The 27,579-nt window shown below is 37.3% G+C and overlaps 2 protein-coding genes across 2 annotated transcripts; one reads left to right on the forward strand and one right to left on the reverse strand.

Annotated features, from left to right (window-relative positions):
- Positions 1-6,249: 6,249 nt before the first annotated feature.
- Positions 6,250-21,983, reverse strand: enpp4 (ectonucleotide pyrophosphatase/phosphodiesterase 4). Its single transcript, XM_020917115.2, has 8 exons — positions 21,847-21,983; positions 19,746-19,989; positions 18,179-18,469; positions 17,042-17,146; positions 16,303-16,501; positions 15,470-15,643; positions 14,482-14,751; positions 6,250-11,443 (listed from the first exon to the last, which is right to left on the reverse strand). The coding sequence occupies exons 2-8, from the start codon at positions 19,986-19,988 to the stop codon at positions 11,346-11,348; spliced, it is 1,380 nt and encodes a 459-aa protein (XP_020772774.2). The 5' UTR covers position 19,989; positions 21,847-21,983; the 3' UTR covers positions 6,250-11,345.
- Positions 21,984-25,535: 3,552 nt separating this feature from the next.
- Positions 25,536-27,166, forward strand: LOC110153304 (ly6/PLAUR domain-containing protein 6-like). The gene is made up of 4 exons (XM_020917188.2): positions 25,536-25,669; positions 25,775-25,873; positions 25,951-26,081; positions 26,945-27,166. The coding sequence occupies exons 1-4, from the start codon at positions 25,552-25,554 to the stop codon at positions 27,125-27,127; spliced, it is 531 nt and encodes a 176-aa protein (XP_020772847.2). The 5' UTR covers positions 25,536-25,551; the 3' UTR covers positions 27,128-27,166.
- Positions 27,167-27,579: the final 413 nt, after the last annotated feature.

Genomic DNA, 27,579 nt, shown 5'->3' on the forward strand with positions numbered 1-27,579 from the left:
TGAAGGGACGCCAACGTGTTTACATTTCTTACTTTTTCCAGTAAGGGTAATTTTCTGTTTCTAGACTACTATTTTTTATTATAGTCTGAAACATTCTGAAAAGCCCGAAGGTTTATTTTTCACACATTAGTAGTTTGAGCAAACAAAAAAATCAAATAAGAACTGCGAAAAAACTCCAAAAACAATCGATTCAGCTGTTTCTACTGATCAAAATTCAGCACAAATCTTTATTAAAATCACATTTGAAACTTTATTAGACCCCCTGCACTAAAAACGTTTAATTTTGACTAGGGATGTAACAATAACTGAAATATTGTGATATCGTATCGGCAGAAGTCTCACAGTAATATTGAGAGCTGTCACAATGTATTGAATTATAAGTTCCTTTGCTTAAGTGCGCTATTCTTTAGTAGGAACAGCTAATAAACATCAGGAACTACATATCCCATGATTCATTTCAGCACAGACAACATGAAGATATGTTTTTAACTTAAATTCTTGGGATTATGATGGAAAAAAGTGTCCCATCTACAATTATATCAGCCTCTTGAAAATATCACAATAAATATCGTACCGTGAGATGCATATCGTGATAATATCGTACCGAGAGATTTGGATTTCGTTACATCCCTAGTTTTTATTGATCAAAATTCAGCACAAATCTTAAAAATCTTATCTTGTTTAAATCACTACATTTGAAGCTTTATTAGACCTCAAAATCTGCGCTAAATACTTTCACTTTTTACTCTTAAGTATAGTATTTTTTGGCTCTAGTATCTGCACACTGAGTGAAAAAAACTTCTTCCACTACTATATAAAATTGTGAAAAGAGCACGTAACACTTGTGAGTCAGTATTTAACCAAATTTTTTGCCTTATAGTCCAAATTTCAAGTACGGTTTTGTGTATTTTACCTCAACAAATGACAACATATTCCCCTCTTTCGTGTTGGTGGGATCAAAAATAATAAGAATTTCTTGTATAAAACTGGGACAAATCGTTGGTTATGGATAAATTTGCTGGGAGAAGAGACACGGGGCTGAAAACTGGGGCTGTCCCGGGTAAAATAAGAACGTCTGGTCACCCTAACAAAAGCCCAATAGTCCTTTCCCCCTTTACAATGTGGGAACAATATTCAAAATGGTGCTACGGTTTTGTACAGTCGTGGAGATATTAGCCAAATTGTATGTTTAGGGAAGTTAATTATTGGTTTTAGTGGGATGAGAGTGAACAAAAACAGCTATTTATTATTTTTGTTGTTTTGTCGGTGTAAGATTTCACTTGCCTTATCAAGTCGATGTAAGTGTAAAAACGTCAACAGTGTATGCCATGGCGTTAGCTCGCTTTTGTTCACTCTTGGCGATGTGGCCTGGCGAGCCGTCCGAAACATTTGGGTTTGTTTTGTTCGCAAGAGGCGGGAGTAACTGAGCTAGACTGAACGTGATTGGATAAAACAGTTGCCAATCAGGAAGTAGGTTTGATATAAATGCATAGACTGTATATATAAATGGACATAGCTAACCTGCTAGCCGCTACGTTACAAATAGACGGCTCCCTCGACTCTGGCTCTAATTTACGTTATATTTAAAAACGTCAGAGTCCTCATTTTGGTCTTAAAATGTTCATATCAACCCACTCTACATGATTCTGGTGTTTTTATTTAGCTATATTTTGTCCGTAAGTCAAGATATGAACATTAATAACAGCTAAATAAGATGTTTTCACACCCTTGCTAGTGTTATGCTGCCTTCACGTGGTGTGGGAAAAATTAACTTCTTGTGGAAAGTGGAAATTACGAGTGTGTTGTGTTCACGTGCTTTTGTTGTCGTAGTGAAGTGAAACATGGCAGACCCTGACCCAGACTTGGGTTTTACTATTTAATTACATTTTTATTTATTTTAATAACAAGTGTAAATGTTCGATGTTATTAATTAGATAATTATTATTAGAGGACGTTTAACAGAATGCAGTGCTTAGAGTGAGGACTAATTAGTTAGTTAGTTAGTTAGTTCTTACCAAAATTGACGACCGTTTCGCTGCTTTCCGCCACGTTGAAAGGTCAAATTTTATCTCATCTCGGCAGCTCGTGTATCATAAAAATCTTCCAGCTTTCCAGTGAAAATTATGACGTGAGTGTGGGTGTTCATGTGCAATTTTTATGTCGTTTTTTGGTATTTATGATAATCACCATACGATGTGAAGGCACCATTAGCAACAAAAAGCAGCAGTGCGAGCAGGAAGGGGCGTTACCTCCAACAGGCTCTCTCCGGATTGGCTCTTTCATTGGTTGCTATGGTACTCGTGGTCGGATTTCCAAATGTGGAACTCTGCTCCAAATGTGCCTCTATAACTGCAAGCCTCAATGAGCTTCATTTGACTGGAGCAGAACACTACAGGTGACGTCAGATGAACCCAAGCCCCGGGGTCACAAAATGGTCGCCTATTCAAGTCAAAGGGCCGAGCTCAATGGCGCATGACTCCAGATTCGCCTTTAGCCCGGCGAGGTACTTCCAGTGGGTCTGGGCCAATTGAGTATGCGCAGTAGTGCTGTTTTTTCCTGCGGGCACACGGAGCACGGTTTTGTGTATCACGTGATTGCTTTGACCAATCAGAGTGAGAGGAGCTAACGATTATAAAGCGTTTTTTAAGACAACTGAAAGATTTTAAGATGAGAAAAAGCGTATGATTTAAAAGTAGGTAAAAATCACCACAGAATCCAACATTTTTGAAAGTTGTAGGTCCCTGTCAGCTGAACATGAGCAGTTTGTGATTATATTGTGCTCTATGAGAAAAATCCTTTCTTGGCCCAGGGGATTTTTTCAGCTGAAGTACCAGCGAGTAGCTCCTACGTCAACTGGACGCAGGTACAAGCAGCAAGACCCTATCCAGTTATTTTAATAGATCCATGGAGCGAACTTCCTATTTGTAGCGCAGCGGCTTGTGGGTTTGCTATGTCCAAGTTTATATATACAATTCATGGTCCACGTCTTTATACAGTCTATGCATAATTGTCAATTATCCATCTTGAAAACCAGTAGGCTCAATTCACGCGTACTTGAAGATGTTTGCAAACATGTGGATGACGACTTCCGGTGTAGTTCCCAACACTGAGCATGCGATAAAACCGTGGATTCATCAGCAACCGTCTTCACAACCTGACAAAGATTAATTGCGTCTCCCAAATCAAATTGTAACACACAAATTAATCGGCAATTTATAAAAGGAAAAAGAAAGAATACAATGACATGTACATGAAGAAAACCGGGACATTTTCTCAGTTTTCCCACAGTTACTTTCGTCAACATAGCCCAAAGAAAGTCATCATCCGCGTGTTTCCAAACTTCTTCCGGTCAATCAGAGACAGAATCAATTACATAAACCCCGCCCTCTTTTGAACAAGCGATCCTGATTGGTCGGTTGACTGGCCAGGCTCTTTGCGTTAAAAACAAACAGGCATCGACCGCATTGTACATTGAAAGAAAAACAGAAAAATCCAACCTACATGTACTGTGATAGGACATGTGCCATCTAGAAACACTATTGTGAATACTTTGCATGAATGTTGTAGACTCAAGGGCACGTCTGCTCCCGTAGGAAATGCTTTGCTTCTAGATTGTTTGTTAAAAATATAAATAAATAAAATAAAGGGAGGTTGTTTTTAGCTTAGCATAGCAGCAGCCCCGCTAGCTTCTGTAGGCTATGTGTCAGTTTTGACTTTTGATCTTTGAAACAATCATTCCTCACATTATAGTCTATCAGGTTAAACAAATCAGGTGTTACACAACCAAATAAGTTTATGTGCAATTTTAAGTGTTATTTTTGTATTTTGTTTTAACTTAAAGTCGCACTGCGTAATTTTTTCATCTTCTGCGTGTCTCTCTGGAAATTATTTGTATTTCTTTGCTTGAAATGTTCCCAAGTATGGCATTAAACGTATCTATTTAGCGTTTAATTTGGGTACGTCTTGTGTTTGTACTGCTCAGAAATACGCGAAACGACTTGTATTTTCACTGTGAGTATCGTCGCCTCTTCACAGATCTGACTCGTGACCTGTTAACCGGCTTAGATACATGTAATGCCATACTGCGGAACATTTTTGGCCAAGAAATAACCACAGAGACAAGCAGATAGTGGACTCCGATATCAGAAAGGAAGGTTACGCAGTGCAGCTTTGATATAAACTGTCGATCTTGTCATCAAACCAGAGCCTTTATTACAATATTTACGTCAGTGTTGTTGTTTTTTTTAAGTTTCGTTTGATTTATTTTTGGCTTGTCTAACTTAGTCGGGATGGAAAAACAGGGTAACAATGAATGGATGCAACTTCTCGACTACGCAATGTCTGAAAAATTATCATCTTTTCGTGTTTTCTGTGGTTTAACGACTCAAAAATCGATGTCAGTTTCACATTGTCCACTGTCCAGTTTTTCCTCACCCAAATCTGAATCTTTGCCGCTAGAATCCACTTGAAATTTGTGGATTTTTAGCAACTTGGCTCAGGTCTGGAAAACTTTAAGCACAGGTCAAACAAGTCATGGATGTTATCTTTCTCTAGCAAAAGCTTTTATTTTGAAACGCAAGAAGTAGCTATAGAGATTCTACGTGCTGAACTTTAATTTCCTGTGGTTTTTGTACATACGTTTTTGTATATTTGTTGGCTTATAGGTGCTTTTTTGGGTAAACTGTGCCACTTGTAACTGTTGATAATTAATATGAGAATGTATGACCAGAGAAGTGACTATGTTGTCTGTAGGAGTCTGTGCCACTGTGTTGTCATTGAGTAGAACCACTCAAATAGATGTGTAGAGACAACAGCAAGTCTACGGAGAGGAAATTCACCAAACGGCCATTTTGAACTGTGATCCGAGTTTGTTTATATCTGCAAAAAGCGTTTTCGCAAAATTTTCAGGCTAGCTCAACTCAAATATAAGAGTTATAACGAAACGCAACAAAAACCCAACAAAAACTAAAGAAAACCCATGTACGCTTTGTTTTTAAAGACGCAAACTGTGTAACTTCTCTAGAGGAGGGTCCGCCACCTGCTCGTCTCCATGGAGATGTTTAAACCTAGCCTGGAATATTTCAAAGTACCGCATTCAACTTTTTTGCGTTTATTCACTTACATGTGCTTGTAATGTTAAAAAATATCTTGAAAAAAATGTGTGATTCTTACTGTGAGCAGGGTCCCCTCTCCACAGATCTGACCTGGAACTTGGTCCGGTGCTGGTTTCCATGGATATAAGTAAGGAAGTGGAACCCCCATCCAGAGAAGTTACACAGTGCAACTTTAAAATTTATACTGATTTGAGCAGATCGGGAAAGAAATTTGAAATAATATTAATAATAAACCAACATTTTCTGTTCACTTTCTCCCTTTAAGAATCTTATATTGATCCAAAGTATTTTTTTTTATTTTGTGAAAATTTTAGATAATTATTTCCATGATAAACAAAGTCGTAATAAGAAAAAAAAAATCATTTAATATTTTTACAATTCATATTTTTGAGTTGAAAAGACCCAAATTTCTAACATAACATTTCTAAATTTGCAACTATAATATTTAACCTACAATTTTTAAACAGCAATTAAAAATATATTAATAACAAGAGAAACAGGCAAAGCTGGAAAAGAAGAATTACAGATTAGAGTAAATGAAACAACTAATGATTCGATTTGAAAACAAAAATTAAATGTTGTCAAATTTTCTAATACAGTTCCAATATGGCCGCCTGGTTTTTCTTCTTCTATGACTTTTTCAGTCTTGACAATGGCTACTGTCATCATTTAAACTACTCCTGCATAAACTCATCAAAAACACAACCGGGAATCTACACGAAATTCCCAAGTCACTCAGAATGTTCCCAAACTCAATTTTCCGACCACACAAGGCAAGAAATATCTCAAGTTTGTCTGTACAATATATATATGTTTAGGAAAGATGATATTTTTAAAAAGGTGTTTTGTTCGGGGCCAGTGTTAGCAAATGTACGTATTATTTTTGTTACCTCCAGAAATCTATTTATCTGTGAAGAAATTTACAATATTACAAATACAAAAGCTATGACAGATTTTGAACACGGTAGAGAGATGTACTATAAGCGTCAGTATTGAGTTTTCTATATTTAATACATTGTAACGTGACTGCTATGAGATAAAATAATATATAAATTAATTTTTCAAAATGTGTGTCTGTGTGGAGTTGCCATTCACTTTTAAATATTTTGATTTAATAAAACACAGAAATTCTCAATGGTTATTTCTATTTATTTATTTATTTATTATTTATTTAAAATCTCAAATGTGGCAAAAAATCTTCCATTGGCCATAATTTGCATAGTAACAAAATGCAAGGAGTGCAATATCAGCAGCAACATTCAAGACAAAGTACAAACAATGCAGCATACGAGATTTAAAGGAGCATCGGGGGTCAAACCGTGTGTCATTTGTTCATTTGTTTTTCAAAATAAAACCAAAAATAAAGAAAAGGAAAAAAACAGCGATTTTCTTCATTATCTGTCTCCAAAACCAAAATGAAAAAACTTATAATGATTTGAATTTTTAGTTTCTGATTTTGTGTTTAAATGAATAATGGAAAAAAACAGATAACGGCTGTTCCTCGTTTTCGTGACTTAAACTGCGATGCCAGACTGAACCAGGACTAAATCAGGTCCGGGACTAGACCGGGACTTACACCGGGACCAGACTGGGACCAGACCAGGACAGAGACTGGGACAGAGACACAGACCGGACCAGGACTGAAACTGGGGTCAGACCGTGACCAGACCGCAACCAGACCGGGACTGAGAGCAGGGCTGAGGCTGAGACCGGACCGGGACTGAGACCGGGACCAGACTGTGACGAGACCGGGACTGAGACCGGGACCAGACTGTGACCAGACCGGGACTAGGACCGAGACCGCGACCAGACCGGGAGAGACTGAGACTGAAAATGGTTTAGTCCTTGCTTAGTCCAGGTTCAGTCCTGGTTCAGTCCTGGTTCAGTCCTGGTTCAGTCCTGGTTCAGTCCTGGTTCAGTCCTGGTTCAGTCCTGGTTCAGTCCTGGTTCAGTCCTGGTTCAGTCCTGGTTCAGTCCGGCATCGCAGTTTAAGTCTGGAAAAGGGAAACGGCCGTTATCCGTTTTTTTCCATTATTCATTTAAACACAAAATCGAAAACTGAAAAAAAAACAAATCGTTATCTGTTTTTTCATTTTGGTTTTGGAGACAAATATTGAAGAAAATTGTTGTTTTTCAGTTTTCTTATTTTTGGTTTTATATTGAAAAACAAATAAAAGAATGACACACAGATTGGGGCTTGTCATCTGCTTGTTTCTATGAATGTGTCATTTCTCTGCCTGGAATGTTCCACAGTATGACATTAAACAGCTCTGCTTTACATTTATTTTTACAATTACAGGTGGTTTTATAGCTCAAAATTTCACAGATCACCACGGAGATAGAAAGGTTTAATGCCATACTGTCAAACATTCCAGACAAAGCAATAACCTCTCCATGGAGAAAAACATCTGATAGACGCTCCACCAGAAATGTTACACAGGAGGGTCCGTCGCATGCTTCTCTCCACGGAGATATAGTCTAGAATGTTCCACAGTATGGCATTAAACTTACTTATCTCTACGGAGACGGCGGGTGACACCACAGGGCCAAGTTACATGTCAGATATGTGGAGAGGCGAGCCCAAACACGGAATAATGAAAGTTTTTAGGACAGTAAAAAAACATACCGGGACATTCCAGACAAAACACTAACATCTCCATAGAAACAAGCAGGTGGCAGACCCTCCACTAGAAAAGTTACACAGTGCACAGTCAAAACAGTTATATTTTCATCATCATTTTTTTGTTTCAGTAACAAATATCTATGATTGTCAAGGCAAAATTCACCAGTAACACCGAAAATTGTTAGTTTCGTGCAGTTAAAGCCACTAAAGAAGTGTAGAAAGTTGCACAATTTGTGAACAATATATAAAAAATAATATTACAAACATTTAAAACATGATTCAATATAAATGAAGGAAGGAATAACCTTGAATCGTCATATTACTAATACTTAAATTTGGGTGATTGCCATGGCAACCCAGTAACATGGATGTAAAATTTAAATGGTCAAAACAAAAAAATTGCAAAGTATTTTGATCTATGACCTTGTTTTAAGAATTTCAGTTGAAAAAAAAAATTATAAAAATGCTAGAGCTGGAACAGAAAAAAATATTTACACAAGCAGAAATTATTACTTTTCAACCCAGCAACACAAAACATGCAAGTAACATCAGAACTACAATATAGACCAGAGTTTAGGGAACAGACCAGGACTAGACCAGGATTTAAGACGACTAGATCAGGATTAGACCAGGGCTAGACCAGGACTAGACCAGGACTAGATCAGGGCTAGACCAGGGCTAGACCAGGGCTAGACCAGGACTAGACCAGGGCTAGACCAGGACTAGACCAGGACTAGACCAGGACTAGACCAGGACTAGACCAGGACTAGACCAGGACTAGACCAGGACTGGAACAGGACTGGAACAGGACTGGAACAGGGCTGGAACAGGGCTGGAACAGGGCTGGAACAGGGCTAGACCAGGGCTAGACCAAGGCTAGACCAAGAGTAGATCAGGACTAGAAGAGGACTAGAATGGGACCAGGACTAGCTCGGGATTAGACCAGGACTAGACCAAAGACTAGACCTAGAACTAGGCCAAGAACTAGACCAAGAGTGAACCAGAACTAGAACAGGACTAGAACAGGACTAGACCAGAACTAGAACAGGACTAGACCAGAACTAGACCAGGACTAGACCAGGACTAGACCAGGACTAGACCTAGAACTAGGCCAAGACTAGACCAAGACTAGATCAGGATTAGACAAAGAATAGACCAAGACTAGACCAGTACTAGACCAGGACTAGAACAGGACTAGAACAGGACTAGCTCAGGACTAGACCAGGACTAGACCAAAGACTAGACCTAGAACTAAGCCAAGAGTAGACCAGGACTAGACCAGGACTAAACCAGAGACTAGACCAGGGACAGGACCAGAACAAAACCAAAATCAGGACTAAACTGGACTCAAACCAGAACCAAGCTACACAAAAACATACATTATTCACGAGTAACATTATTAAGAGATTGTCAACATCAGCAATTTGACTTTTTCCATTTAGTTGCATATTTAAGAAACATTTTAAAAACAACAGGATTTTAAATATGGCTTTTTCCTATGTTTCTTATGTGTGTCAGCGTGACCTTGAAAAGCAACGCCTGGAGCATCAACACGAAATCCCAGTGCAAACGTAACTGTGGATAAATAATATATGTACATACATTTAAATCACATAATTTCTATCAAACTCCCTTCAGATTTTTTTTACTCTTGTGTCTTTGGTGTGAAATTAAGAGCAAAATAATTAAAAACAAACTAAACATTTGGCAAAACATACAGCAACACAATTGATAAAATGAAAAATTATTATTGCATACATTTTCCATTCTTAAAATTCTTGAAATGGACGTTTTTTCACGTTTCACTACGGTAATAATTATCCCTACGTTTTCAGATAGCGCAATACTTAGATATACAGCGCCCTCCTCTGGCATAATAAGAAACAACAAGTAACAAAGAAGTTAATTATGAGAAATTATTTTTGCTCCCTTACACAAAACTGACTCTTTAAATCATTTTTAATGTTGTTATTGCATCAAAAACATACGTGGAGTTGTGTTTTGTTTCATTCACACAGTTTGAGTAACACTTTTTTCAGTTTGAGAGAAGAACTCACCCTAAATTTGCAGAGTTTGTGTGTTAATTAAACATGTGTGAATGAAACAAAACACAACTCCAGGTCTGTTTGTGATGAGGAAACAACATTATAACATAAATCAGAAAATAGCGTAACATGGGCTCTTTAAAATTACGGTAACACTTTATTTTAGGGTACACTTAATAACATCTAACTACCTCCTAATTAGCATTGTTGTAGATGATTAAATTGTCACTAATTAGTATTTATTCAGCTCTTATTAATGTGTAATTACCCCATAAGATTATTCTGCTATTAGTTACACATTTACAAACACTTTCCAATTAATACACTCCTTATATATGATATTAAGCCATTTTTGTCCATGAATTATGCTTCTAATAAGCGTTTGGTAATAAGTGTGTTGTTAAGGACTAGTTACACAAGAAATGTAGCTTTTACTTATTTACACTTAATACATTTATCTTACTCTTATGTAATAAAACACTCCCTATTAGGGTCATTCCACCTCAATTCACCCCCAAAAAATTGCAATTTGAACACTCACATTGTCCAATTGCAAAGAAAATTGGTGTATGGGTAAGTCATAGAAAGCCAAGAAAGCCAAAATCTAAAATTTTTGCATGATCGGACCAATGGTTGCTGAGATATCGCAATTTCATTTTTATATTTATTTTTTTTTCTCATTTCATTTATATTTAGCATGTCTTAAGATGGGGGTAAGTCAACTTCTAGGTAAATTTGTGTGAGAATAAAAAAGAAAGCCCCTCCAGATTTTTTATATGTTGTAGTAAACATATAGGGCTACATTTTTTTCTACTGGTGTCACTGAGGTCGGGTGAGTCCCTTACCATCAATTTCAAGGTCAAACTATAGGTCAAAAGGTAATTCATCTCAAAAGTACTCAAATGCAAAAATAAACGCCAGAATAGGATTCCCTATGATGTAACCTTTCCAGAAATACCTTGTTATTGCTGCGTAAATGCAATTTGAAATTCGGCGACCATGCAAAAAGTGAAAAAATTAAATTGTGATATCTCGAAAACCATTGAAATTGTGGGGAATTACACATTAAAAAGCTCAATAAATAGTAATTAATGACAAATTAATCATTTACAGCTACTTTAATTAGCAGGTAGTTAGATGTTAATAAGTGTACCATAAAATAAAGTGTTACCAGAATTACAAACTAGCTTTTATGAAATTTCTCAAACCTTTTTTTCCTTATAATTCTTCACTATAAATTTTGGAATACCTCCAAACTTGGATGTACAGCGCCCTCTTCTGGCAACATAAGAAACAACAAACAGAAACAAAAAATTAAATCATTAACTCCCTTAGCTGGACTTAAAATTCCAAACTAGCTTTTCCTTATATTCCTAATAGATATTAAGATCCTCTATGATCTTCCCTCAAATTGAAAATAAATATCAGAAACATGTGGAGCAGCAGATCCTCAAAACTCAGTAGTCAAAAAGGCATTTCAAATAGTTGTATCCAGTGTCAGAACCTTGAAGTTGTTGACAGTAAAGTGCAGCTTGCTTCATACCGCAGACGGTTCACTCAAAGTTATTCCAGCAGTGGATCGTCGTCGTCGTCGTCTTCGTTTAGTCGCTGAAAGTCTCGAATGGTACGAGGTCGTCTCCAGCCGAGGAATCTGAACAGCACTGGGAAAAAAAATAGAAAGATTGATTAATGGTGCACTGTGTAACTTTTCTGGAGGAGGGTTCACCATCTGTTTGTCTCCATGGAAATGCTGTTGCTTTGCCTGGATTGTTCATATCTAAAAAAAGTCAATCCCACTTGTATTGTAATGTTATTTGTGAGCAGCGTTGGGAGTAGCGTGTTATAAAAGTAATGAATTACTGTAATGCGTTGCTTTTTGCTGTAACGCAGTAATGTAAGGCATTACAGGGAAAAAAATGGTAATATTTTACTTGGTACAAATGTGAGTAACGCGTGTCACAGTGCTTTTTTAGCCTGGATTGAAGTGGTGGGTCATACAAATTCTCTAAAGTCACCGCGATATCAGCTGTGGTGAAACGCCAGAGTTATGGTTCAGAGTATCTGGATTATCTGGAGTATCTGGCCGTGTAGACCGTCGGGTGACCGCGGGCGAAAGGACCGGCGCAGAGGGGCTAAGCGCAGCCGACGCCCGATCGCACTTTGCGGACACCCTGCTCCACGGGCTCAAGGTTCTGTCAGGGGCGGTTCTAGATTCCAAGTCATAGTCCTAGTTTAGACCTGGTTCAGTTCTTTTTTAGTCCTGGTTCAGTCCTGGTTCAGTTCTGGTTCAGTTCTTTTTAGTCCTGGTTCAGTTCTTTTTTAGTCCTGGTTCAGTTCTGGTTCAGTTCTTTTTTAATCCTGGTTCAGTCCTGGTTCAGATCTGGTTCAGTTCTTTTTTAGTCCTGGTTCAGTTCTTTTTTAGTCCTGGTTCTGTCCTGGTACAGTTCCGGTTCAATTCTTTTTTAGTCCTGGTTCAGTCCTGGTTCAGATCTGGTTCAGGTCTTTTTTAGTCCTGGTTCAGTTCTGGTTCAGTTCTTTTTTAGTCCTGGTTCAGTTCTGGTTCAGATCTGGTTTAATCCTAGTTTAGTCCTAGTTTAGCTCTAGTTTATCCTGGTACAGTCCTCCTGGTTTAGTCCTGGTTCAGTCCTGGTTTAGTCCTGGTTCAGTCCTGGTTCAGTCCTGGTTCAGTCCTGGTTTAGTCCTGGTTCGTCCTGGTCCTGGTTCAGTCCTGGTTCAGTCCTGGTTTAGTCCTGGTTCAGTCCTGGTTTAGTCCTGGTTCAGTCCTGGTTCAGTCCTGGTTCAGTCCATATACATCGCAAAAGTTCTGCATCTTCACACAGTTATTTTGGTGAGAGTAACTGAAAGTTCTGCAATAGTCGTGTAATGTTTTACATTTTAAATACAGTAATATTGTAATGTAACAAATTACTTTAAAATGACAGTAACAAGACATAAATAACACATTACAGTTTTGAAGTAACTTGCCTAACAGTGTTTGTGAGTCATAAAAACACGTAATTCTATAAATGCAAGATGGATTAATTAAATGTTACACTGTGGGACATTCCAGGCAAAGAAATAGCATCTCCATGGAGACAACCAGGTGACAGAACCTCGACCAGAAAACATTCACAGTGCATCTTTAATATAAAATATATCACACCAAACCCCAGGAAATGTTTGGGTTTTAAAGTATCACCTTAAATTGATCAAAAAAGACCAACGATGGAAAAAAGCAGGTGGCGTATCTTCGACGAGAAAAGCAGCATAGCAAACCTTTAACCATATTTCAATGTTATGATCAGACTATTCATGTTGTTGATTTATGTTATTAGGTTCCGTTTTCAGACCAAGTTTGTTGCTGTGACGTGTCTGGACAGCTGATTTAAACAGATTTTGGCACTGTCTTCCTACCAGTGGAGGCAGGATGACAGCGCCACCTGCAGTCCGACTTCCTCAGGACAGTATCCCAGGTGTGTGAGAGTAAAAAAGCCCTCTCGTCCCGGTTAATCGTCCTGTAGGCACGTTTCTGTATGTCGATTGCCTCTTTAATCCAGCGACGGTGTTTGTTTTCCTCTGTCCCAATGATGTTTGCTCCGTCCCAGTCCATAATGTGGTTCTCTCTTTTGAAACGGCCAATTTGAGTTGTTCCTGTTCTGCTTTGTGTTTTGTTTTACTCGAGTGCACACCTTCGTTGTTTCCTTCTCGCATTCTGTCCTATGTTCCTTTTTTCGTGTACTGAACGCCCTCCCAGTTTCCTCGATGTATGTTTTATTGAGAGACATGCAGGTTATTTCATAAATGACATTACATTAATGCTCCGGTTCTATTTTATCTTTTGGGTGGATGAGTAATTGCTCGTTTTCTGTACAGTTTCACTGATGTGTTGATATTGTGTTTTTTCATTGCTCTGCCCCTGATATACAGTAATCTTACAATGCCTGTGCTCAAAAACAAACTGTTGGTCTGAAAAAAGAACCTAAAAACATCAATTATTGGAAGACAAAATGAACTTCATTGGACTATAGGGCTGGTATCATTAAGAAGTTGCCAATACGACACATACCTCGATACACAGGCCACGATATGATACATGTCTCGATACAGTGCACTTTCAATTCGATATGATATATTTCACAGCGATTCGATGTGGTTCAATAAAAAAACAATGGCTAAATCATGGCTGTGATACTAAAAGTCTTTGTTAAATGACTTCTTGCGCAAAGTTAACAAAGTTAAAATGAAACACAAACATTTTAGTCATCAAAACTGTGAAAATGACAAATGTGTCGCATAAACGAGTTTGCTTCCAATAAACAACAAAATTGTAGCACTGTAGCAAAATAATTTTGTAAAATAAACCAAAAAATACTCTCGGCAATATATCGATACAGAGCCCATGATATTGATACTGTATCATCACATTAAATGATATGATATATTGATATTTCGATATTTTTGCACACCCCTATTGGACTATGTGTTGATTTAGGTTCAAGCATTGCATAAAAGTCACTGAAAAATAACATCCACTTACAACCTTTTTTATAAGATTACATAGCAACGTTTAAACAGCCCATTTTAATTTCTAAATGCAGATAAAATTAAAATGGGCTTGTTGTAAAGCGCTATAGAAAAACGTGACTATAAATATTCAAAATCACCAACTTTGCCATGAATATCGACAGCTCTAACTCACCAGTAACAGTACTCAGCACGATCAGCACGCCCACCACCAGCCCGACCACCAGGGGCACGTCCCAGCACGTCTCCCCGGACAGCATGCACTGTGTGTGGGCCAGAGAGCCGTTGTTGGGCCTCCCGGTCATGGAGAGGAGGCGACACATGAGCGGATACACGTCTACGGTCTCGATGGAGCTGATCCGATATCCCTTACGAAAACTGGGGCCCACCGCCACCAGGAAGGGGTGCATGCTGGGTAAGGAGTTGTCGTAACCATGGTCACCAACTAAAAACAGAGAAAAGTTGCTGATTTTTATTGTTTATTAAAGTAGGCATTTAGTACTTGTCATATTTTTGGAACATTTTCTGGGGAAATTTATATGTTTTATGCCATACTGTTGAATATTCTAGCCAACAGAACACAATTTCCATGGAAACAAGCAAGAAAAGCCCCTCCTTCAGACCAAATAAGAGACAGGTTTATGGAGAGGCAAGCCCGTTTAGACTGAGGAAGCATGTTTTTCTACTGTTCCAGTGCAATAAACACACAAAAAAGAACTTTTAACTGATTATTTGTGGCCAAAAGTTACATACTGTGGCTTTTTCAGTCAGTTTTGGCTAAAAACTTACATACTGTAGCTTTTTTCAATCGTTTTTTGTCTTAAAAAGTTACATACTGTGGCTTTTTCAGTCTATTTATGGCTAAAAAAGTTACATACTGTAGCTTTTTTTTGGTCTGTTTCTGGCTAAAAGTTACATAATGTGGCTTTTTTCAGTTAGTTTTTGGCAAAAAAGCTACATACTGTGGTTTACTTAAAAGTGGTTAGACTAAATATGAGTTTTTCAATGTATTTCTATTTATCTGTGGCCATTTTATGATTTTAATTGTATTTTATTTCAGTGGTTTTATTTAGTTTATATGAATTTAGACTTAATTTTGAGAAGAGAAGAAGCCCAAGGAGCCACACGCCACAATAGTTCCAGTCAAACGTTATAAACCGTACGTCTGGGCAGCACATTCCCGCTCTTCACGATGGTCCAGCCTTCGTCAGCGATGAGGAGAATGGGCTGAACGCGGTGATTGTTCCGATAATGGAGGCGCTCGGGGATGTCCTCCTTCAGATACGCGGTCATGTGTTGGTGACAGTTTTTCAGCAAATTGAAGACTGTGGTTTTGTCTGAGAAAAAGAAAAACAGTTTTATTAAGAGTTGGAGGAGCGACTTTAAGTGTGGAACGTGTGCATCTGATTTACAAACTTTGGACAATAGTAATTTTTCTTTCAGGCAAACAAAGTAAGTGCTGGTGTCTCAGGACTAAACCAGGATAAAACTAGGACTAAAGCAGGTCTAAAACAGGTCTAAACCAAGACTAAACCAGCTCTAAACCAGGTCCAAATCAGGACTAAACCAGGGCTAAACTAGGACTAAACTAGGAATAAACCAGGGCTAAACCAGGACAAAACCAGGCCTAAACTAGGAAAAAAACAGGGCTAAACTAGGGCTAAACCAGGGCTAAACTAGGTCTAAACCAGGACAAAACCAAGTCTAAAACAGGGCTAAACCAAGATGAATCCAGGACTAAACTAGAACAAAACCAAGACAAAACCAGGACAAAACCAAGACAAAACCAGGACAAAATCAGGGCTAAACCAGGACAAAACTAGGACCGAACCAGGACTAAACTAGGACAAAACTAGGGTTAAACCAGGACTAAACTAGGACTGAACCAGACTAAACTAGGACAAAACTAGGACTGAACCAGGACTAATCTAGGACAAAACTAGAGCTAAACCAGGTTTAAACCAGGTCTGTACGAGGTCTAAAAAAGCATAGGTACTTTGTTTTGGTATGATCGCTGCCACAGGCGTGACGTCCACCACTGTGTAGTTGTCTGGCCCCAGACACTGGTCGAGTCTGATGAGGCGATCGGGGGAGCACTGGGTCATGCCGTGGTCACTGGTGATGATCACATTTATCTGACCCCAAAGACCGGCCTGTTTCAGCTCGGACACCACCAGGCCAATGTCATCATCCACCTAAACGCACACAAGAATGAATAATGAGATTTACTTTATAGCACAACAGAAAGGAAACCCAAATTATCAAATCAAAATACAAGTTAAATGCATACAAATTTGTTAGTATGATAATATAATAATAAGAGTAATATGTATTTTATATCACAACAAAAAATCTTAAGAAAGAAATTAAGGAACTATCAAAATTAAAAGATCAACTGAATAATAATAAGAGATAAATAAGGGAAAATATAACAAAATATAACAAACAAACATAACAAAAGAAACGTACCATTGAAAAAAAACTACAAATGTTGAAATCATTCAGTTTTATTATTGACAAGATAAAGTACCACTAGTAGTAGTAGTTTAAATAGTGGCTTATAGTATTAGTTTTAGTAATATGGAAGCTTTGGAAAGGATATTGGCCATAAATTGAGTAGCCAAAGTGGTAGTTCTCATAGTAGTCGGGGTCAATAACTATAAGTACTTGATATTTTTTGCGTACTCCCACACACAAATGTTAAATACGATCCTGCAGTCTGCTGTGGTCAGTACCTGTTTGAGAATTTCTCCCAATATCGTGGTGTTGTCAGGCCCATATTTGTGTCCAGCGGCGTCCGGCTGCTCCCAGTACAAAGCTGCGAATTTCACTCCTTCTTCCTGAGAGAATAAAGCAAATAACAAAGCTTTTCAAATGCACCAATTATAATTATCATTTATAAATGCAACAACATACTTATTTCTAGGGATGTAACCATAATCGAAATATCGTGATATCGTATCGTCAGAGTTCTCACAATAAAATCGAATTACAAGTCTCTTTGCTTAAATTAAGAGTTATGGTGCAGCTATGAATAAAAAAAAAAGAAAGACAGTGGGAACTACATAGACCATGATCCTTTGCTCCATTTCAGCGTAGACTACAAGAAGAAATAACAGTTCTAAGCACTTTTAAGTCTTAGTTCTTTGGATTAAGTATTGTCAAGGTATTTTAAAAGGAAAAAGTAGCATATTAACAGAAAATATCGCAATAACTATAGTACCTTGAGATGTATATTGTGAAAATATCGTACCGAGAGATTTGGATATTCTTACATCCCTAATCGTGAGCCTCTCCACCATATCGCGAGCTTTGCTATGATATTACAATAAATATCGTACTATGTGTTCCATACCGTGACAACATCGTATCGTGAGACTTGGAAATCGTTACACCCCTATTTATTTCCATTTCATACATTATAAGTGTAAGTGTAACGTAACAAGCTGTGGTTATAAGCAGGTAAATCATTTATTAAACAACTTTTCTTTAAAGCAACTGCCATATTGGAAAGTCCTGATGTGAACGCGTGATTGAAAGAGATAAAGAAGATAAAAAATAAAAGATGAAAAGAAGATGAAGATAAAGAATCAGCAATTTACACACAAAGGAAAGAAAATAAATATATAAATACATACATTAAAACTGTTCAAATAAATGTGTAGGGCTAGAGAGTTTGAGAGAAAACCGCTGAGATATAAAGTGACAGAGATGATAGACAAATAAATAAATACATAAATATTATTTCACATTTTACTGTGGACCATACCTGGATGACAAACGGATTATACAGGCAAGAGATTTCTATTCCAGAAAAAAAATAAAATAAAAAATGTGTAGTATGCATCTAAAAAGTTCTTAAATCCTCTTACATTTCCATCTCCAGTTAACCACTTGGTGACGTTGCCCATCCTCTCGCTGAAGCTCATGTTGGCGTTGTACGGGAGGAAGTGCGTTGCGGTGTGGTTGTGGATCACAACCTCGGACCCGGGCCACATCATGGCCGCCGTCTTGTACTTGTCCAGAGCTGTGATCCAGAGGGGCTCCGCCTCGCTCCACCAGGAGGGGTCAGTGTTGTTGGCAACGGTGAAGACCTTTTTGGTGTCGGGGTCGTACATATTACTGGCAATGATGCCGTGGGACTCTGCATAAAGCCCTGTGACCTGAAAACATACGGAGATTAGACATAACATTGTAAACACATGTACGTCTGTTACAATATTTACTGTGTCGACTTGAATAAATAAATAAAAGATAAATAAATAATATTTATATTTAATAAACGTGAAGGTGCATTATGTGACTTTTTCGTTGGGGGTCTGGCACCTGCTTGTTTCTGTGGATATGTAACTGCTCTGCCTGGAATGTTCCACAATATGACTTTAAACAGCTCTACTTTACATTTATAGCTCAAAAAAATACAAAGAAAAACAGACATTCTGGTTCTCCACAGATCTGACCTGTAACTTGGTCTGGTTTGGTCTCCATGAAGGTAGAAAGGTTTAATGCCATACTGCGAAACATTCCAGGCAAAGCAATAACATCTCCATGGAGACAAGCATTTGACGGACCCTCGGACCAGGAAAGTTACACAATGCACCTTTAACAATAAAATTCGACTTTTTCTATAACAAATATCCAAATTAATAATGAACTTGCTTTAAACTGATCCATTTTGCGTTAGGCCTGGAAATAAAACAGCTTTGACCTTGTGATAAAAAAGCATATGACCAGTGATAAAGCTGCATTACTCTACTTCAAAGCTCTAATATAAGTGATTAGTTCAGTGGCTGAGGACATTTTTTTCCTGTTTCATGCTCACTTTGTGCCTTATGCATCTAGATCTGCATCAATTATTCATGTTTTGATCATTGTAATCGTTATATGGATGATACAAAAGCATGAATAAATCAAAATGTCAAAAAAGAACAAGAGCGTTACCTTATTTTGCTTAAAAACACACTTTATTTGGAAGCGTTCTCTTTGCATTTAGCCTTAAGTCGCCATGTTTCAACCTTTATTTGCTTAAAAATATATGAAAAATTCCAATGTACAATATGAATAATCATTTGACTAACCACTGTAATCACAATAATCACTCCATGCCTAGTTGATTACTAAAATAATCATTAGTTGCAGTCTTATAAACATCCTAACCACCAGTGCCACACCCTGTTTAAAGATGCACTGTGTAACTTTTCTAGTGTGGGGTCCGTCAGATTCTTTTCTCTGTGCAGATGTTATGGCTTTCTCTGAAAAGTTTCACAGAGGAAACCTCGCTCACAGTCAGAATATCAGTTTTTCTAGGTATTTTTGAAAAGGAAACCCCCTGTAATTGAGTAAACAAAAACTAGAGCTGTTTAAAAGAAATAATTAGATGATGAAACCTCAATCGAAAAGTTAAGTGCACATTATCATTCCAAAAGAGCATAGCATTACCAGACTGTAGTGGTTTGGGAAAGTTTTGGTGACAAACACATTGGTCATCTGCTCCACCAGGACCCCTTGGCTGTACAGGTTCTTCAGATTGGGCATGGGGAACCTTTTGAGGTAATCCGCTCGAAAACCATCAAAAGACACGAGCAGCAGAGGAGGAGGACCGGTCGAACCTGCTCCATCCGTGCCTGCGGCTACAGCTGTTACCGCGCACAGAAAACCCAACAGTGATTGAGCAAGCAACATCCTGAAAAAACAAAACAACAACACAGGTTTGTAATTGATATTTTGCAGTGACATCATGCTGGGAGAGTTCTACATGTATCGCTAATGGTGGAATCTTCAGCAGTTGTGGAATAAAGTGTCTCTGTCTCTGTCTTTTTCTTTCTCTTTCTGTAACCACGTGACACTAAGCACATTAGCAAACACTGTCAAAAAGTGTCAAGATAGTCAGCAAACCCCAGTGAAAAACACAAAATGGATTCAAACAGCACATTTTCAGGAGCCTGTGATCAATACGAGTGTTCATGATACTGTTTACGAGTTTGATTTCTAAAAAAACTGAGAGAGTAACTTAAAAAGTGTTGGCTTGTGACTGTAATTTCATATCTGACAGGCTTGTTTACCAGCACGAATCGGGTGACCTGTCGTAGTTCCAGCTAAATCAGGTCTTTATGGTCACATTGTGTTAAAATAAACCACGGATTAAATTCTAACAAAGCAGACAGAGTAGAGCCCACAGTTAGCATCACATCCCCAGCGAATGTTAATGACCTATTTAAAGAATATCCAATATATATAAAAGGTTATATTTCTTTTACTTTCAATTTTCATGCCAACCTCAGCACAAATATTCACAGGCATATGTCTTGGGAAAGTTAAAAAATAAATAATGACATTTTCATTTTTGTCAGCATCACCTAAAGTTTGCAATTTTAACTTTTACAGTCTCTTCTGAAATTTATCCAAAACATAGTGTAGTAAAGTGGGTAAATTGTATCTGTGGACTAACAAAAATTAAAATACTGTTTGAATAACTGGGGCAAAGAGGTAAAGTTTAGCGCACAGGTATGTAAAATATCTATAAATAATGGATGAATATAATAAATTAACTTTTATTTGATTTATGTAAATTGCAATACGATTGAAATTCTCACCCATGCAGAACTGAATATGAAGATGGACAGAAAACACCAGGTTTCCCCTGAAGAAGTCCGTTGTGGTTTTGAATGGTACAAAAATGGGTTATTTCCGCTGTAATTTTTTGGGTTACCAGTTATGAAAGCTGTGTGGTCCTATAGTCTATAACTAAATGACTTTCAAATATAATAAATTCAATGTAGTACTAATACAACTACACAAATACTAGTAGTGTATTTACCAGTTTTGGCAATACTGCAATGGCTAAAAATCACAAAATATGTTGCAACAGACAACAGTCCTACTGTGTTATAATACCATTAGTCTTAATCATACCTAAATCATGGGTTAGATTAGATTAGAAAGAATGGAAAACACACAAAAACTGGTCTGACACATAGTAGTAATAATAATATAACTCATTCATCTTAACCTAATAATAATTATCCTGAGATACTGAGAATACTGTTGCCAAATTACTGGTTCCCATGTTACTGGAAACAAGCATATCCAGTTTCATAAATTTTAATTTGTAATAGCAGATTTGCATGTATATACATATTTATAATTACATGAACTGGATCTGCTTCTCTTATTACTCTTTCACAACTATTAGTACTTTGTTTGATCGTTTCAATTGTACAAAAAACCTCCCCCACTATAACAAAGGCATGACGCAGATTGTTTGCGGGTTCAACAAGGTAAAAAAAACACCAAGACATTGAAATGCAAGCAGGAAGTCATGAAAATCAGACTTATTATTTAGGAATTCGCATTGCTTAACTTTGATCATACGTGCAAAAATATCGATTTCATACGCAGGACTGTTCATACCTTGAGGATTTTTGATTTTTGTAAAGAAAGTGATGTAAACAAACTGGTTAGCACCTGCTGCAAGTGGACACTTTTGGCACGTCTAGCTAATGTTAGTAGCATAAAGCAACATTCGCGCTGATTTTCTCACCTTGTAATGGGATCGGGATTGAAAGTCCTCCAAACAAATGCTCTTCAACAATTGTCCGGTTTCACTATCGCTTTTTTCACGACATTATCAATGAACTTCCTCGACAAGAAGCCAGAATGGAGCGCTGTCAAGTTAACTAAACACCTAATATTGACTTCCGGTTTGTATTTTATGATTTCCGGTTTATAAAAAAGAAACGCACCAAAGTTTAATTTTGGCTTATAAAACAAACTTTACACTATAAAATTAAATATCATTCATTTTAGTATTTTAATATCGTAAATGCATCAAATAAAACAATAAAATATGTACTGCTGTTTGCATTGTCTTTTATTTTGAAACAACATTTGTTCTCGTTGACGTAACTTGACTAAACCGACGCTTGCCAAGCAAATATGATTGATATCTCTGACAGCCAATCAGCGTCTAGAAAACCATTTAGAGGCGGGTCTAATAACAATATTGAATAATTTAGTAGCTTTTAATGCAGAAATCAATGTTTTATGCTCTCTCAGTGCGATGCATTTGAAATCGATCTTCTGTGAGGGTGATTTGACGCTAAAACCGCACAAAATAAATATGCAATTATAGTTTTTGGAGTATTTCAGTCGCACAGTCTTCAAAGGAGTCAAGAACACTACCACTGGCACTAACACGCGACATTTTTTTGCCAATCCTCCCAAACCAGCCGCATAAAATTAGGTGAGTTCATTTTTTATTATATTTGTCGCAAATTATAATAACTTGCAATGTGTTTTTTAATGTAAATTGTTAAATTTGCCCGTATACTCATTCAACTACTTCCCAATTATTTCTGAACGATCAACTAGAGATGCTTTAGTCTACAGATTTGTAACATAATTGAATGCACTTTTCGAAGATAAATATAGTCTAACTTCAAATTATTATTACATTATATTATCATCAAGATATTCATATGCGTAATTTTGGCTTTTGTGCGCAACGTTTGGTTAATTGGCCAGACTCCATACTGCAATTAGAAAGAGACACGACCTTATCAACTATTAATTACTGTCTGGTTTCCTCTTTCCTTGTCTAATTTTCATGTTTTATATTTTTTTAAACGTTGGGTAGCTTTATAACACATAGCCTACCTTCAACACATTTTAATTAACCTATTTTCACTGTTGTCAGGGCAGGATTTGGTCTTTTTTTGTTTGTTTTGCTCCTCTTAGCATTCAATTACCCCAGGATGTGAAGAGGGAACTTGGTTGTGATTGAAGCCAGGTTTTAATAAAGGCTCCCAACTGAAGGGCTCTGATTTGGGGGCTAATCCAGCTCTTGAGGTCCTGGTTTAGACTCTGGTTCAAAGGTAATCTCACTTTTCTACAGTAGAACCATGCACCAACCCCAGCCACTGTAAGGAGATTAATTAACACAAGTATCAGACTGGATTTGCAAGGCCACGGTTTTATTATAAATTTTATTCAGTCGCAAAATACACTGGAATTTTAGCTTAGTTTTTCAATAAATCCATGCTGATATACCACCAAAAAATCTAAAATAAACGTCCAATTAACAAAACAATATGTTAGAATAAGGAATAGACTTGATACTCCAATTTCAATACCACAATGAGAATAAAAATCTTTCTTTAGACAATAGAATGTGATTTTCAACATTAAATTCGTAGCACTTTCTTTATATATTTATATCTGTGTAATCCCTCAGTGGTCCAGGAAGGTCACATAGTGCTCTTATACTTGTTCTGATACAGCTCAAGATTCTAAAATTATTCAGAAAACGATCATTTCTGTCCTTTAAATGTGCTTTTTTTAGCATTGATACCTGCTCAAATGAGTATCTAGCTTTGATAATAGTTCTAGTTTCGTTTAGTATCTTATTTTTGATACTTTTGACAACCCTATTATAATTTATTTTTAGAAACAGTCTGTTAGTGTGGTAGTAGGTTTTTATAGCTCAGACCTGGGCATTTTACAGCTTCCAGGCCACATACGTCCCTTTTGTTGACTCTGACCGGCCCGTTTAAGCTCATTTGGAATTACAAACTACATATATTTTATCAATTTATTTCATGCATGGACTAAAGCTGCATTGATTTTAATTTTGAGGCATTTTTTGTTAGCAAACCTCACTTTTTTATTGCTTAATCCTAACATTTACTCTTCTTACCAGCTCATCAAAACAGTGCTATTTACTGCTTTTTATAAAGAAATACAATTAATATTATGCAGAATTGAGTTAAGCATTTTAGCCCAGCCCTCCACAATATCTTTTGTTTCTCATGTGGCCCTGTGGAAAAAATAATTGCCCACCCCTGCTGTGGCTGAGCTGACAGAGATGTATGGAGTTAATAAGGGCCAAACCCAGTGACCTGGTTTGTGTCTGAACTGGGACCAGTACAGATCTCGTGCATTGACTCCTGGAGATGCTTCATTTCTTCATATTATGTGGCATGTCCTGGGGGGGCTCCGTGTCAATGCAGTGTGCTCCTAAATGCTTGTTTTCTTTGCATTATCCACGCCCCAATAACGTGCTTCTCTATCCGTGTGTGTGCAATCTGGTCCTGCAGTTTAACATGTAGTCTTTGCTGCCACCTATTGGTAATGTAAAGAATCTGGATTGTTTCTTGAGCAGAAAAGGAAATTAGATATTTTCATTAAATGCCAAGTCCATTTCCTACCGTTGATAATGCGCACTGGTGTTGTATATGTGGTTAGTCCGATATATCAGGCCGATATTTGGACTTTTTAACATACCAGCTCAGGCCAATATTTTGTTTTGGGCGATCTGATGCCTAAAAAATATACACAAACAGAGGCATAGGACTGGGGGGGTAAAAGGCACTGTTTACCCTGGGTCCAGTGCAACGAAAGGTCCCTCACAAAGTCTGTAGTGTGCATTTTTCTCTAAATTAACATGTAGTGTGAGCCAACTAAGATGATTTGCTTCCAGGGTCCATAATTTGGTAGTTTGTTTCATCACCAGGTTTCACTTTGTGGAAACCGTCTGACCTCGCAGCATTAGGATAGGCAGGTTCCTTTTTTATATTTAACCAATCGCTGCTATTTGGTCGTGACTGTATGTAATGCGCCGCTAACGGGGCTAATTGGTATATTAAGCTTTTCCCAAATCCCGTAGGAAGAAGGGCAATAACATCTTTCCCTTTGATAAAATTCACCAAACATTCTCTTTGTTCCATCTTTAAATCCTTGATCTCGGGAATCGTTGCCAACACAGAATGTATTGCTCTTTGCTGATTGGCTGGTGCCTGAACTCGCACTTCTGGGGTCATTGCAAACCATCTAGTTTATTCTGATTCCTGACCTAGTCGCTGGAGAGAAATGAAATTGAGCAGCCTGGGTAAGAATTTAGTGCTACACCCCAGCACACAAAGCTTGTTTTAGCACTTTAACACGAGATAACTGTACAAAATGTTACTAAAGAGCTCTGTTATAGGTTTGTGGTTAAAAAAAGGGCCCAGGGTGAGTTTGTAGTACATTTAAATTACTTAGTTTGAGAAAAATAATTCTAATCGTCCCAAAATTTCAGCTAAAAATATTGGCAGATCTTATTGTTTATCCCAAAAATTGTATTATTGCATATTCATAATCATTTCTCTTTTCTTTATGTTATTTCTTTTTTATCATGTGGATGCTACTGCACATAGTCCAACAAATTACAGATATTATTGTGCTTTCCCTTAGTGTTTGAAGTCCCAGGATGCATCAGTGTTGGCCGATGGCTTGTGTCCTGCTGCTGTCCACCGTGTCCAAAATGATCGAGGAAACTGAAGCCCGAGACTTCACTGCCAACGACATCGTCCACTTACATCCCTCAAGTGCGCATTAAACTTGTCTAACTGGGGTTTACTCTGGTGTTTTTATTGCACAATGATCTTTAAAGACGTGAATTCTTAGTGAGGTTTAGTTTTTGTTGTTTTCAGCTACTCCCCATCCCGGCGGCTTTAAGTGCTTCACATGTCAAGAAGCAAAAGACAACTACGAGTGCAACCGCTGGGCTCCTGATCTCTACTGCCCCAAAGGTCAAACAAACATCTACTTTATTCTGCCTTTTGTTAATCTTGTATTTAAACTGATAAGGTTGAATTTATGTTTACAGAGACCAGATACTGCTACACTCTTCATGTTATGGACTCTGCGGGGAACAGTGTGTCCGTGTCCAAACGCTGTGCCAGTCTGGACGAGTGCCGCTTCACTGGATGTGCTCCCCTCGCTCATAACGGACAGCAGGTCAGTCCAGCTCTAATACCAGCTCAAACCGTACTTTATTTTTCTGAAATTCAATGCTAATTTGTTCAGTAATTACAACACTGGAACATATACCAAATAAAATGTGACTATTATTTTAAGGAATACAATGTCCTTAGAAGTATTGTGTTATTACTACACTTACTGTCATTACCAGAATTAATAAAGTAATTTTTATTAAATTTTTTACTCTGTGTTATTGTAATATAAAGTGATCTGTGAGTAATTTCCCTTGTGGATCAATAAATCTAAGTCTAACTAACAAAATGTACCTTCAGTTACCGACGTAAACAATTGAAATCTATTGAAAATTAATATTAAGCTCTTATGTACTGCATATAAAAACAGTATACTATAAAAGTTATTAACTGCTTCCATTTTTCCTACAGTAAATGTTTTATTAAATCGTATCATACAAAATTATGTTAAACTCTCTGTACCTGACTTTTTTTTATTAAATTTTGTTATACTTAATTATATAAAAGTTTCTGTAGCTGATTTTAGTGTCTTAAAAACTTGAAAAAATTAAAATTTGTCCATTTTAAATGGTTTGTAGTGGTCCAAAGTTATTTCTCTCTTACCTTATGCATTCAGAGCATCCTAAATGGAGTTTTGCCATGATGATAAACCTAACAACAACTAGCATGCTAACACACACTTCCTGATTATCTGACAATAAAACATTTACAATAAGAAAGGACACAGCAGATTTATTTTATCAAGTGCTGCTTATACCAAATATTGTTCAAAAATTAGGTTAAGTTTATTTATATCTATAATTTTCAAACAAATCAGGACACAAAATCTGGAATTAAAATGTAAATAATTTGAATTTAATTTTTCAGGTTTGCTCTTCATGCTGTGAAGGAAACATCTGTAACCTCTGGGTCCCACGAAACGAGAGCAACGCCATTTTCTCCTCCATGTCTCCTCTGCGCGGCGCCGGATCCAAACTAACTACTACAATCTTAACCAACAGTATTATCATTTTTATTTTTATCAACATTTGGACATTTGCAAGAGACTGAAGAGCACAAAAATATACAGATTTACAATTTAAAAAAAAGGTGCACTATGTAACTTTCCTTGTGCGCGGTCTGCCACAATGGAGATGCTGTAACTTTGCCTGGAAAGTTCCGCAGTATGGCATTAAACATATCTAAAGTGCATTTATTTAATTACAAGTTTTATATAGCTCAAAAATACTTCTAATAACAAACATTCTTACTGTAAGCAGGGTCGAACTCTCCGCAGATATGACCTGTAACTGCTTGGTAGCATCTCCCGTTTGTCTCCATGGAGATAAACAAGTTCATTTTCATACTGTGGAACATTCCAGGCGAAGAAAATCCCAATAGCATTTAATATTTATGCGTTAATGCAATTTTAATATGTCTCAGTACGTAGCAGCAATTATTCTTATTGAACTATCCGTATACAAGTTTCTCGCAATTCTGCAGTAATTTTTAAAAATCCCAAG

Source organism: Boleophthalmus pectinirostris, unplaced genomic scaffold (assembly GCF_026225935.1).
Source record: "Boleophthalmus pectinirostris isolate CB_2022bp ecotype Guang Dong unplaced genomic scaffold, ASM2622593v1 HiC_scaffold_11, whole genome shotgun sequence".
Taxonomy (NCBI): Eukaryota; Metazoa; Chordata; class Actinopteri; order Gobiiformes; family Gobiidae; genus Boleophthalmus; species Boleophthalmus pectinirostris.

Excerpts from the sequence above, each read along its gene's own strand:
- LOC110153304 (XM_020917188.2), top strand. The coding sequence starts at position 25,552 with ATGCATCAGTGTTGGCCGATGGCTTGTGTCCTGCTGCTGTCCACCGTG. Across the intron at positions 25,670-25,774 it reads CGTCCACTTACATCCCTCAA|CTACTCCCCATCCCGGCGGC; the intron begins GTGCGCATTAAA and ends TGTTGTTTTCAG. Across the intron at positions 25,874-25,950 it reads TGATCTCTACTGCCCCAAAG|AGACCAGATACTGCTACACT; the intron begins GTCAAACAAACA and ends TTATGTTTACAG.
- enpp4 (XM_020917115.2), bottom strand. The coding sequence starts at position 19,988 with ATGTTGCTTGCTCAATCACTGTTGGGTTTTCTGTGCGCGGTAACAGCT. Across the intron at positions 15,644-16,302 it reads AGCGATCATACCAAAACAAA|ACAAAACCACAGTCTTCAAT; the intron begins GTACCTATGCTT and ends TCTTTTTCTCAG. Across the intron at positions 14,752-15,469 it reads CGGGAATGTGCTGCCCAGAC|TTGGTGACCATGGTTACGAC; the intron begins GTACGGTTTATA and ends CTCTGTTTTTAG.